The sequence below is a fragment of the Centruroides sculpturatus genome, unplaced genomic scaffold (assembly GCF_000671375.1).
Source record: "Centruroides sculpturatus isolate CEXI.00-Female unplaced genomic scaffold, Cexi_2.0 scaffold560, whole genome shotgun sequence".
NCBI classification, from domain to species: Eukaryota; Metazoa; Arthropoda; class Arachnida; order Scorpiones; family Buthidae; genus Centruroides; species Centruroides sculpturatus.
The window spans coordinates 114,755-127,756 of record NW_019384914.1 but is presented as its reverse complement, the minus strand read 5'-3'; the positions used below and the strand labels follow the sequence as shown (position 1 = coordinate 127,756).

Genomic DNA, 13,002 nt, shown 5'->3' with positions numbered 1-13,002 from the left:
ACCTCGATTATCCGCCCTAATTGGGGACTGGGGTTGGTCGGATAATTGAAAAGTCGGATAACCGAAAAGTATGAAAAAATCCATTATTAGTGTAGTATATTATTATATCCCATGTAATTAGTATATTAGTATATCGCTATTAACCTATTTTGCGTTGAATTTTCATCGATGTTAAGCCTAACAAAAATTTTTTAAAATAATAATCGTCGCTATTGTATCGTTAAAAATTAGAAAATTAAGCTTCGTTTAAATACTGGCTCCCTTTCATGGTCGAATGAGTGTTGCCAGCTAAAACACGTAAAAATAATATTAAAGTAGCCGAGACATAGCCAAATATTGTAGCGCCACATCACTAGCGGACATTTGAAATTTGCCGACTAGGACAGTCGGTTAACCGAGGGGTCGGTTGATCGGGGGGCGGATAATCGAGGTTCTACTGTATGTATTAAATCTAAAGTAAGATACGGCATTTCCATACGGACTCGGCGTCACACAGAACAATTTCATCAGAGCATTACGATATCTACCTTATAATTCTACCAGGATAACGAGGACAAAGTACTGTACGCGCATTATATAAAAAGCAAGTTCTTTTCGGCAGTTTTAAATTAATTAAACTCTGCAAGAAAGAATCTTTTATAGGCTAAGTAACTGGCTAGAAAAATATTGCCGACCTTCTAAATACAAGTACGGGTGGAAAAATGATGGGCTAATACCAAAATCCAAACACTGTTCCGGGGCCGAACCACGCCGATCTACCAAATCGCATAAAATTGCAACGCTCCGAAAGAAGAATATTAAGAAAATTAATCCGAAGACACCGGCAACCACCACCTATTCGCTTCTAGCGTATAATTTGACCATCCGACCTTCCTTTTTAGGCCGCTCGGCCGTCGAGTTTGAAAAAAAACAGAAAATATCCAATTAAAATTACCAGTTAAAATTGGAACCGGCGAATCTTACAGACATCCTTTAAACTGGACGGCCAAGCGGCCTAAAAAGAAAGGTCGGGTCGTCAAATTTTTGTATTCTGGAACATTAGAAATGAATAAACGGACTGGGTCTGGGAATTAATTTTCATAAAATTACCATCCGACAAATTCTACAAAAGAATATTAAGATTTGAAAACCTACAAACAACGTAAAGACGTAACGAAAGGCTCAAATCACGTTTAGTTTAGTTTCGCGCGTTAACTGTTCTTTCTACGTTCATCGCATTTTGCTGGGGACACCGGAGAAAGGCTAACGGCCGCAGTGTGGTAAATAGAGCGAAGTATCCCTATTCCGTTTTCCGGACACGCTCCATCGGTTACGTGGCAGTTAGCATATTTGTACACATACGTATTGTACGTCCGGGGTAATTGCGAGTATCGATTCCATGGGTTTGGGTGCGGGAATCGAATTTCTCTCCCAGTTACCGTTCAATTATTTACACGGAAGTTGTTTCCGCCATTGGTTTTTCGACTATATTAGTTTTTAAAACAAATAATTTAAATCGACTGGCGACATTAAAGTTTAAAATAGAAAACGAATAAGCTTCATTTTGCCGTCTCGAATAGCCGTTCTTTACGCAGCCACTGGTATTTTCCGAATGCGGCACAGATAAAGCAAAATGCACGCTGGCGTGTATAACACCGTATTATGCTGTAAAAATGACAATACAGTATTATAGAAAGATTAAGACGGATTAAATGTTACGACTCCGAAAGAAAATACTATACTTTAAATATCTTTTATCTCTTTACTTTGGCGACATTTTTGGAAAGATAAACGCTCGATTCTTTACCTAAAGCGCAACTTTCGGCCGTACCCGCCATTAAGGGACAGATTACGGCGTCCGTCTTTCCAAACTACGATGCGTAAAGAAACGCGGAAGAAGAAATTAGTTTTTAACTTAGGCACCGCCCGGGAAGAAAAAGCCCAAACTTTATCTCTACCCATGGGCTCCAAGACCGAAAACTCGACTTCCCACTTTCGGGGCCATCCGTGCAGAAATTAATCATTTCTTTATTACTCGGAATAGAATCAAATTCTAATCGAGCCGGAAATAAACGGTTAAGCGCTTAATCTGTCTTAAAGTTCTAAAGACAGAAATTTCTATCCGAGATTTTCCCAAAGAAAAACGACGGTCAAAATTTAGGGCTTAAAAGGCCAAATGTAAGGTAATTACGGGTAAAAATCGCTTCCGACCGTCGTCTAAATTCTACTCGGACCCCATGTTTTTGTTCGCGTATCGCGTCCAATTGCGCCGCTTAGAAAAATCATTACGAGTTTTAAAGCGTAGTTATCGATGGACAAAGGGACTGGTTTGTTTGTTTTATCGAGTTACGGCAAGGCGACACTCGGACCATCCGCCTAGGAGATGCTTTTCCGGACGTGGAGAAAACCCCGAAAACTCTACGCGGCCGGCCCATCCCGGGTCCTTAGTCTCGAGTTTTTCGCGTTGTACTGGAATCGACGTCGTCGAACTCGCGTAATCGGTAGTCTCGAGTATAGACCCATCGAGCCAACTCGAAAGGCGAGCGGAAATACGTCATACTCGGTTACGTACAGTACGTCGTTAAATGTATCGGGATTATTTACAACGCATCCGGGTTTGCCACCGTACCCATTCGACCGATCGACTTTACCGTAACCAGTCGTAAACGAATCGACGCGAATTAGTTTACACGCGTTACAGTTAAAAGTTTTGTCTTATAGGAATACTCGTATAATAGGCGGAAACAAAATGGAAACATCCGAGGCTTTATTTTAAAAATAAGCGAAGAACAAAAAGAAGTATTAGTAACGTGTATAGAAAATAATAAGAAACGAAGAATGGAAAATTCGACAACGAATTTACAAAAAAAAAAGACAATTGGATTTGTGGAGAATTCGTGTAACGGAAAAAGTATTTTAATTTAATCCTTTCTTCGCAGTAGCGTAGCGTAGTGGGGGCATAAAATTTCACAATAAATAATAATAAAATCTTGTAAGAATTTGAACCGTTTTATTTCATATTTTCGTCCACCCGCGACTCGGACCGATCGAAATGAGCACGGAATAGTGTTACCATCCATCCGGATAGTCCGGGGATATCGTGCGCAACCTGTTGACCGTTTTATTTTTTCTTTTTTGCTTGTACGATTTATTCGTATATATATATACACCTTCAATATCCAACAGAGCTAGGTCACTGGCGTTACTCCTATCCGAGTCTCCCTAGTCGCTAATTGCAATTGATTTAGAACCGGCACGCGCCGCACATTATTCTTCGCATTGCAAAATGACATACGCCTGCGTCGGGAACTTCTATTCGAACGAACCTCACCCGCCGTCCGGGTCGGCGATTTTAATAAGGTGGCGACACTAGCGCGGAATTTTTCGTTACTTATTCTGTGAAGAAACTAAATTTTAGTCTTTTAAATCGAGATACCTAAATAACGGGAGGCAAAATTTTCCTCCGCCCCGGGCGGCCGACACCCACGCTACGCCACTGTTTCTTGGCGCAGTTTTCTTCTTCCATCTCTTTCTTAAATTCTTCATCTGTTAAGATTCTTTATTAATCACAACTTGTGATTAATAAATAATCTTAATAATTTATACGCGGTTTTAATTCCCCTTTTCCATCAATTAGATACTTCTTTTTATTTTTGCCGTATAATTTTATCAATTTTTTCCCTGTCGACTCGACGTAAAAAGAAACAGAACCCGCTGGTGGCCTTTTTAAACCACTCTTTCTAACGCTTCGGTTGCCATCGAAATGGCCTATCCGTCAGCCAGTTTCGCTTTCGTACGCGACGCGAGTAGCGACTGGAGACTACCGATTTCGCGTCGGAGTGTCAAATTGTACCACGCGATACCTCGGAAGCGTCGAGAGGCTAAGGACCCGGGCGCCGACCCAGCACCGAACTGGCGGTGTTCGGGAAACGGAATTGCTCGGCCAACAAAGCGACTGACGATAAATTTCTTTATTTGACTTAAATCCGTAACACCGTTTTAGGTACGGAGGAATCGTAAACAACGCGACCGACCGAATCGTCTTCTCGACTAGGCCTACAATATCGACTATTAAAGACAATGAAAAATTACGCTTCTTTTAATCGCGTTACGTTTTGTGACGGAAACTCCCCCCGAGAGTATTTTTCCCATAATAAACGTTGTTCGGAATCGGTCTTTTGCCGGAAATGTCCGGACGGCGCGGGAAGGAAGCGTAGCGGACGACGGCGGCGCGACGGGCGCGAAAGTCGGCCGTTACGCGTCGACCCGGCGCGACGTAACGGCCGGTGGCAGCGACGGATATAAAAAAAAGAGAGCGTCTGACCTCTGGCCTTCTGCAGCAGTATGACGGTGGGACTCAGCGGCTGCGGCAGTCCCGACAGAGAGCCGGAAGCGACGCGACCGGAAGGACCGGGCGCGCGACCGTTGGCGCTATCCGATTCTATCTTCTGAGTCATCTTCTCTAGAGATGCGGCGGGAACTAGGCGATCTCTCTGTAAAAAACGTTTCGACGTTACCACGGGAGACGGAAATTGCCATTTAAACTTTAATAGACGACGCGTTAAATCTAAAAATTTTATAATTTGTAAATCCCAGCTAAAATAAATAGATTAAGTGGCGCGGGCTGGGCCGCGTACCCGACACCCGAAAAGGCTACGTATTTTCCACTCCGGGAAAATAGGGCAGACTTTTTCCCATTGGCGCCCGGCGCCACTTTTAAAGCGGTTATCCGACCGGCGCACGACGCGATACTCGGCTTCCGGTCGAGCGCGGAAGTCGACGGTTTCTACGAAATGCGTAAAAAATTAGTGTAAAAGGGAGGCGAAAGCCCGGTAGCCAGCGTCCAACTCCCCCGAAGAAGAAATACGGTAAAAGGCGTCCGGTGGTGACGAAATAGAGGGACGGAAGAGCGAATGACGTCGGAATGCCAACGGAGTTTCGTCTTTTCCGTCTCGGGCTTTGTTACGCCGTCGATAAATGCGGGACGAGGGCGAAACGGAAAACGCGTCGACGCGACCGTGGAAAGAGGCCGAGAAATAAGAGGTCTTAATAAGAGTCTTTAACTTTTCCGAGAGGAGAGAAGGGCGAGCTCTACCCCGGCCCTCCGCTTTCCGACCGCCACCCACCCGTCGGGCGTAGTCGTTGTCGCGCCGACTCCCGTCCGTGGCCGCCCGAGAACTCCGCGTCCCGGAGGTAAATGCGCGGCGCGGAAGCGGAGTCGACCGCCGGGTCGAGCGATCCCGTCTTTCCCCCCGCCGGACTCCGGGCGGTTACCGTCGGAAGAGAGGCTAGGCGGCAGGTGGACCCAATACCTGAAATCGGCCGACCGCGGGCCGACGACGGGCGGACGCTTCTCCCGGAAGTGATCGGAAGGGACGGAAGGCGGCGCTTCGGACGGCCTCTCCGTCACTTCCGGCCGAGCAGGAAGGAGAACGGTGGCGGGCAATTGCGCCGTTTTTCTTCTTCCTCCGGGCGGGCGCCGTAAGAAGTTTTATACCCGGTCCGACGTCGATATCGTCTTTTCTTACCTTATAATCGATAGAGATTTTAGAAAATCCAACAGATTTACAATAAAAATAAAAGGTTTTCGCAGGCCAGGGGCTTTTATTGGCTATTTACACTTACAGTCGAACGTATCCGGCGATTTTCGATGCGGGTGTGGTTTGCCGCCGCCGCATTTTACTTCCATTAGACCATAACTTTTTGCCAAAGGCCGACGGAGTCGTTCCTACTTGTCCGTTAATCCAATATTTGGCCAGACAGGAAATGCTAGGCAAAATTTTACTTTTTTCCACGTAAAGTGGTTTTACCATTAAATCTACTAACGAAAATAATTGGAGTCGGGCCGGCCCTTCACCCATTATACGGGGGTTACGGAGTCAACGACGCATAGGCCCGTTTTATTGGTGGGTGCGGCGGGTCCTTTTACAATTATTTCGTATTTTCGGCAAGTCGATTTCGCCGCGGTTATCGAACCCGAGCTTCGTCCGACCAATATCCCAGCGTTTCTCGTCTCGCCTTTTGACCTTCGGCCTCCCTTTCACCGGGTTGCCTTACTTCGACGACGGTAGGGTGAGTTAATCGGTCGGTGCGTATTCTCTCGGCAGCCATTTCGCCTTTCTCTCTCTCGTTTTCCATTGGCCGGAAGGAAAATCTTTTTGCGCCCGTCCTACCTTTCTGCACGGCAGTTTTTGAGAAAGATGCGCCCGAGTTACGTATAGTTTGGTGTAAACCAAACACTATTTTTTTAATTAGAATCCACCGTAGAATTTTTCCATCTTACGAGTTACATAAAATTTAACCTATACGTATAATCGAGGCGAGTCGATGATAATAATAAGGCATCCGTGTAGGATGGATAGGGTGCTTATCGTACCGTACCCGTCGTTCTCTCCACACGCACTACATCAAAGCCTGGGAACGTTACAATTGAATAGAAACGCATACATCGCGTAACGGAAGGCCACTGCGGTGTATCGAATACGTGTCGTATCGTTAGGAAATTCCCGAATACAGACACACGCATCGACACACTTTTTAAATTTTTCTCTGGTTTCGGTTACTACCCCCCCACTCTGGTCCGCCATGGTACGCGGCCGTGGGTATCGACCGAGTATAACTCGCTAAACCCAACATAATAATAATAATAAGCGCCGAGCCAAAAGGTTGGGAGTCGAAAGATGAAATTTGATGCACAGTTAAGGTACTGTACGTCACGAGAATGCGCATTAAGAAGGGATTTTTGAAATTCTCCGGCAAAGAAAAGGGAGAGGGCTAAGGATTGCCCGGAAGAACTCGGCTTTTACCGTACTTATTCAGATGCGTTTTTTTTTTTTTTTTGCGTTTTTGCGAAAACTCCAACATATTTTTACACCCACCTAAAAATTGTCTGTCTCGGAAAAAAAGGGGGCCTAATTCTCGCCCCCGGTGAAAAAGGACGAGTTGGGCTATAATCTAACAATCTTAATATTTGCTTTCTTGGCGAGAAGGAGGCCGGGTTCGTTCCGCTAGTCATAAATAAACCAGTAACGAGTTACTGGACTTTCTGGGCAACATTGAAAGTTTTAGTGGCGACACCCCGTTATCTTATTTTATTTAAAAACTTTTTATATTTTCGGCTATGGTAAAATGGCAAAAAGCTTAATTTTGAAGTAAGGACGGGTTTTATAAAAAAAAAAGCAGTAAGATGGTCCTTAGGTCCCACCCTACTAGAGACACGCGCCATCCCCTTTATCCTCCTACCCCCACCACCTTTAACCAGCGAAATTTAATAGCATCGATCACCCAAACGTCCCTGCAAAATTTCAGAAATTTTCCACAGAAAGCGCAGGAATTATGCGAAGACGGTAAAGGTCGAAGGGTGGGAAAATAAAGGAAATGGTGCGCACCCGTCATAGGCCTATACCTTTTCTCGGTAGCTGAAAATTAAGCTTTTTGCCATTTTATAATACAGTAGTTAAAAATATAAAATACGATAAGAGATGGCGCTACCGAAATGTTCATTATCGAACAAACGCGCCAGTATTGTTTAAAATAGACATCTTTTTTGCGGCTTTTATTTTTATAGAAATAAAACGGGCGGCCGGGGGTTTTTCGGGGCGGGTGGAACGGGAGGTGGCTTTTACCTTTTCGCGCGTTTCCAGGCCGTCGCCCAACCGCGGATGCGTATTTCGCATTATATTTGGGCGGAAGCGAAATTTCCCCGTCTACTCCTTAATTAAACCTTTGGCCTTTTTATATTAATCAATAGTTATAAAAATGAGTTTTTAATAAAAGGCGGCGGCACGGAATTGCGCTATTTTCTGGTCCGTTGGTAAAGTCATGGTTATTGTTATTTGCGAGATAGCAACGTCGCTAGTGCAGCCTCATCCCAAATATCTTTGGCCTTTTAATTGGCATGGCGTCTTTTAATTTAATTTTCTAACTCTTTCCTTCGCCTCACTTTTCGTCCGATTCCTTCGACTGCCGCGGTTTCCGCCCTTCTTCACCCACGGCGTCTGCTCCCAGGGACGAAAGACTCTTTCGTGCGGCCAAGACCCGAGATTTACCCGACGGGTGGAAAACCACCCGTTTCGCCCGGCGCGGCCCCGGGGGAGTACGGAGAGACGGCTTTCCCCACCCGTTCCCTCTCCGGGCCCGAAAATCCCTTAGTTTCGCCTTCCCGGAGGAAATTCGAAAACCGCCGATAACGCTGGGAAAACGTAACGTTTTACCGGCGGAAAAAAGAAGTGGGTCCCCGGTAGGACTTACCTGGCGGTCCGGTCCGACGGGTCGAAAGGCCGGCGGACGGTCGGGAGGGGCTCCGAAGGGTCGCCAGACGGGAGAACGCTCCTCTTCCGCCTCCTCCCTCCTCTCCTTCTCTTCCGCTTCTTCTTCCCGTCTTCTTCCCGGCGTCCAAACTGTCGACCACCAAGGGAATCCGTTACAAATCCTCCTCCCGGGCTCTTTCTTCCGCTCCGGCGGGAGAAGCGGACGGAGAAAGAAGCCGGAGCCTCTTCCCCTCCGCTCCCTCCGAAAGCCAACGACCCAAAGGGCTTTACCCGCCACGCCGGGCTTAATTCTACTACCGTGTTTCCCCGAAAATAAGACATCCGCAGAAAATAAGACCTAGCACAGATTTTGCTGAATTGCGAAATATAAGACCTCCCCCTGAAAGTAAGACCTAGCGCATTTTTCACAGCAAAAATTAATATAAGACACTGTCTTATTTTCGGGGAAACACGGTACCAAGAGAGTAATAAGAAGGTATAGTTCCGGTGGGCGCGGATGGGAGGCGGCCGAGGAAAATACGCGCTCCATCCGAACGATTAAACCGGACAGCCCGTCGGTGGTTTTTCCCCAACCCGGGCACTTCTATCCCTACGCGCGGCATGTCTTTTCGTCTACCGGCCGAGTCGAATTATGGCGGGCGACGACGTTTCTTCTTCCTCCGTCACCGGAAAGTACGAGGAAATTATTCGGCCGTGTTCTGTAATAACAAAACAAAAGGCGCGTTTTGCACGGGTTTCGATTACTCCGTCGCCACCGCCAAAGGTGGGCGAGTTTAAAAGTACCGACGTTCGCCCGTATTTATCGAATTCGTCGGCAATTCTACGTAATCGTCGGTTAAGGTGGTCGATTTTACCCGATTACCCGTCGAGTCGGTAAATTCGATGCAGCCGCCGGTAAAAAGTTCCGTGGATACTCGGGAACGGGGTGAAGATTAACGGCCGGCGGCGGTTTAATTAAAGACGAAGGGTGCGGTCCCCGTCCGGAGACGGATTTTACCGGTTGTTAGCGTTTACGATATTCGACGGAACTCGTCTCCGGCCCGGAAACCGAGACTTTCGCCATTTTATAAGAATTAATTACCGGTTGCTTCGGGTTTTCCGTCGCAACTGCGTTTAATCGTCCATCCGACTCCGGGCCACGCGCTACAAAGACGGGTCTACTTGGCTCCAAACCCGGTCAAATTGGCTGTCACGGCGTTATTTCCTCGACGGTTTCTTTCCTTTCCGTCCCCCGGGCTTAAATAAGGGGAGGTCCGGTTTTAGCGTTGTCGGCCAGGTTAAACCTATGCCCGGATATAGCCGACGCCACTTTACTACGGCCGAGATTAAGGCTTTTCGGTTATCGGAGGTAAACGTCTTTTCTACGCCCCGTCTTATTTCCTACGTTTACAATTCGGAGTTAAAACACCCGTAAACGCTAAACGTGTGCGGTATCGTCCCGTATAGTTACGGGGTAAAAACACCGAGAATTGCCAGGTTTTGCGCGGCACTAATGCCCAGCAAAACGTAAAAAACGTACTCTGGCCCCGGATAAAGAGGAGCGCGAAGGACGTCCGATAAACCTAATTTCTTTCTTTCTGCGGTTCGTACGGGGACATTTGACGATAGGGAAGCCGTGCCGGTCCCGGATACGCTGGCGGGTAGCATCCACCAGCTAAACCTTATTACAAATTTCTATGCACGCCAGATACGTAATGCGGTTATAATAAAAATTAATTGAAACTGTGTCGAAATACGAAAATGTATTTGTATTTTAGAAAATACCAGGCCAGCCACCGATGGACTCTTTTCTCCTAATTTATCGCCGCCGACGTTTTTAAAAGCCACGTCCCTACCGGTAAATTCGGTGTTCTATTTCGGTTCGCGCCTTCCCCGGCCGGAATTACTCGTCCGGTAGTCGGTGCCCCGAGTGGCGGCTAACGGGTTAAGGTAATTAACGGGTGGCCGGCCCTTTCCGCCTTCGACCCGGTAAACGTCGAGAACGGACTACGACCCTTAGGCCCACCCCGCACCTAAGACCCTCCGGTACCGGTACCCGGGGGATTCGTCCGAGACGGTGGCGTAAAACGGCCGGCCACCGTCGTTAAATGGCCGGAAACGACGTTTTCTTTTATAAAATCGCAAAATTCCGGGGATAAATCCGCGGAGAGACAAATTAATGGGCGGACGGTTCCTGCTACAGTTTCTAAGAGGCGGCGGGGGGCAGACTTTTCGTCCGACGCGTAGGTTTTTCCGCTAAACGTAGGGGAAGAAGTTGGGTGTCCTTCTCTGTCGTTACCGGAAGTACTTTTAGCGGGCGCCAAGAAAACGACCGACGAATATCCCGTAATTGGAAAGGCGCCCTTTTCGTCATTTCCGTATTCTTCGTTCGACGCCTTTGTGCTTTCCACCCCGCGGGTGGCCGTAAGGGGACCGCCGGAATTTATCCGTACCACGGTCTAACTCTAACTTCTCTTTCTTTCCGGCCCTAGCGCGCGCCTTCTCCCCAAGAGCGGTCGGGTCCGGTTGCCACGGGTTCCCGCCCTTTAAATTCATTTTTTTAACGAAAAGAAAGTCCTCCTTTTTATTGTCGAGAAATCGTTCTACGTGTTTGGCGGGCGAAAAAAACGGCCGAGAGACCGGAGAGCCCGCTCCGGCGGGTACGGCTTTCCGTTCCGGGCGCGTAACCACGGCACCGGCCTTACACGCGGCGGGGCGGGTGGAAACGTCCAATGCCGCCCGTCTCCCCGCCTCTTCCGGACACCCGTCCTCCCGTTTCCGCCCTTTAATGGGTCGAAACTCCGCTTAAAAGGCGCCCGACAAGATTCGTAAAATAACGAAAAAGGCGGCCAGCGTAAACGACCGTCGCTAACCGATTAACCGGCGCGTTTGCCGAAGAAAATAACCCGACGCCCGGGCCAAAACGGAGGAAAAGCCGTCGGCGGCGGACGCCCACCCCCCTCTTAGGTAAATTGACCGCAGGCCGCCATATTTGGCACTCTACGAGACAAAGAAGCCGCGGACTTTTGGCCCCTGCGACCTTTCTTTCTAACGTCGGCCCTCTTCCACCCCGCGCTTCCGGTTCCCGATCTCCCTTACCGTCTCTCGGCCGGCTGCCTTAAGGGAAGATAAGTCCGACCAACCGGAAGACGGCCGCCAACGTCTTTCCGGTTAAACGAAGACGTCCCCCGGAGCCGGATATCGGCCGTCGGCCGTCTTCTCGGTAGTTTCGTTTCTCTTCGCACGCCATCGGCGCCTAACGAAGAGCGCGAGGGATGAATAAATAAAGAAGGCGGCCGACCCATTAATAATTCCACACGGCCACGGGGAAAGAAGCGGGCGGGGAGTTCGACCGGCCGTTCCTTCCACCCCCCAATTATAAACCGGGAGGCCGTTCCCGGAATCGGGCCGGCGTCGGCCGTTTACCCGCGGAAAAACCCAAAAGGGACGAATCTTCCGGGGAAGGCAGAAAAATACTTCTCCCCGGAGCAGTTTTCGGCCATGCCATTTAGAAACGCGACTTTCGGCCCGGAAAATCCCGGCGGAAATTTCGTCCTTTCGTCTCCGTCGAACCGCGCTTCCGGTCTACTTCCTCCCTTCTCTTTACCGTAACAAAAAAAAGCTACTTTCCGGTCAAAGCCGGAAATAGACCTCCCGCCGTCCCCCGCTAGGACGCGACTGGGTGGACGGGCGTTTGGGCCGAGGCGCGGCAGCCGCCCCGTCGCTTCCTCTTTATTCTAATTTTACGGACTCCCGCTTCCGGGAAGAAGCGACCGAAATAACCGTCGACGCCGATCCTCCCGAAATAACTCCTTCTAAAATCGACGTTTCCCGGAATAACCCCGCCCGGATCCGCTATTTACGTAACTCGGCGCCGCGCTCCGCTCCCGCGTCTGGCCGCCTCGTCCGCGCGTCGACTCCCGGACCCGGTTCTCGTCCGTCGACGAAACGCGCGCGAGGGACGGAAGTCGTTTTATTAGCGGAAAGGGAGCAGTCGCCGTCCACCCAAATATTTACTTTCCGGGCGGAGCGGCGCGCGGGCCGCCGCCCGACGTAAACCCCGGCCGACAGAGTTGCGGGAAGGGACGGAGGACAGACGGGTCCCTCTTTCCGCGTTGGGCTCCCCCGCTTCCCCCTTCGTCTTTCGTCCCCGCCGAAAGACCTTTTACCGTCTCCGACGTCCGGAAGGTGTTTGCTGCCCCACGGAAGAAGGGAAAGGGCCGAGGAAGGACCGGAACCGTCGAAAGTACGGAACCGGAAGACGCCTCCGACCGCGGAAAGAAGAAAGAACTCACCCGCGTCCGCCGCCGTCGCCTTGAAGGTGGGTCCGGTAGGAACGTTGGCCATCTCGTCGCCGACGCGCCGACGATCGTCGCAACTCGGAATCGCTCCTGGGGCGCAGGCGTCGCCGGTGGGCGGAGACGAAAAGCCGTCGCCCGCCGGCGCGCCGATCGGCGCGCCCGCGCCCGGGCCTTCCGGCCCAGAAACGGCGCCCACGATTTTCCGGTTTCGCGCCCAGGCGCTCCCGGTCCGAAGCAGAAATTCCCGGGTGCCGGGCGGACGGCCCTTTCTCCCGCCCCGCGGATTCTCCCTGTCCGTCGGAGGCGCGCGGCGCGCGTTTACGGCGGAACGCGCCGCTTTCCGTCGTCGTCTCCGAAAATGGCCGAATCCTCCGCGCGGAAACCGACTATTCCCACCCTCCGGAGTTTGGGTACGGTCGTCCGCCGCCCGGGACCCGTTTCCTTCGGCTCCTTCCGCGGGCGAGAAGTCGAAG

At 49.8% G+C, this 13,002-nt stretch overlaps 1 protein-coding gene across 1 annotated transcript in view; it reads right to left on the bottom strand.

Moving 5' to 3' along the window:
• Positions 1 to 12,658, bottom strand: part of LOC111631709 — a 334,641-nt gene extending 321,983 nt beyond the window's left edge. The window contains exons 1-3 of the mRNA XM_023376015.1: positions 12,524 to 12,658; positions 8,230 to 8,378; positions 4,304 to 4,472 (exon numbers count right to left, since the gene is read on the bottom strand). Coding sequence (XP_023231783.1) covers positions 4,304 to 4,472; positions 8,230 to 8,378; positions 12,524 to 12,575 — 370 coding nt within the window. The 5' untranslated portion in view covers positions 12,576 to 12,658. The remainder of the gene's footprint in view (positions 1 to 4,303; positions 4,473 to 8,229; positions 8,379 to 12,523) is intronic.
• Positions 12,659 to 13,002: the final 344 nt, after the last annotated feature.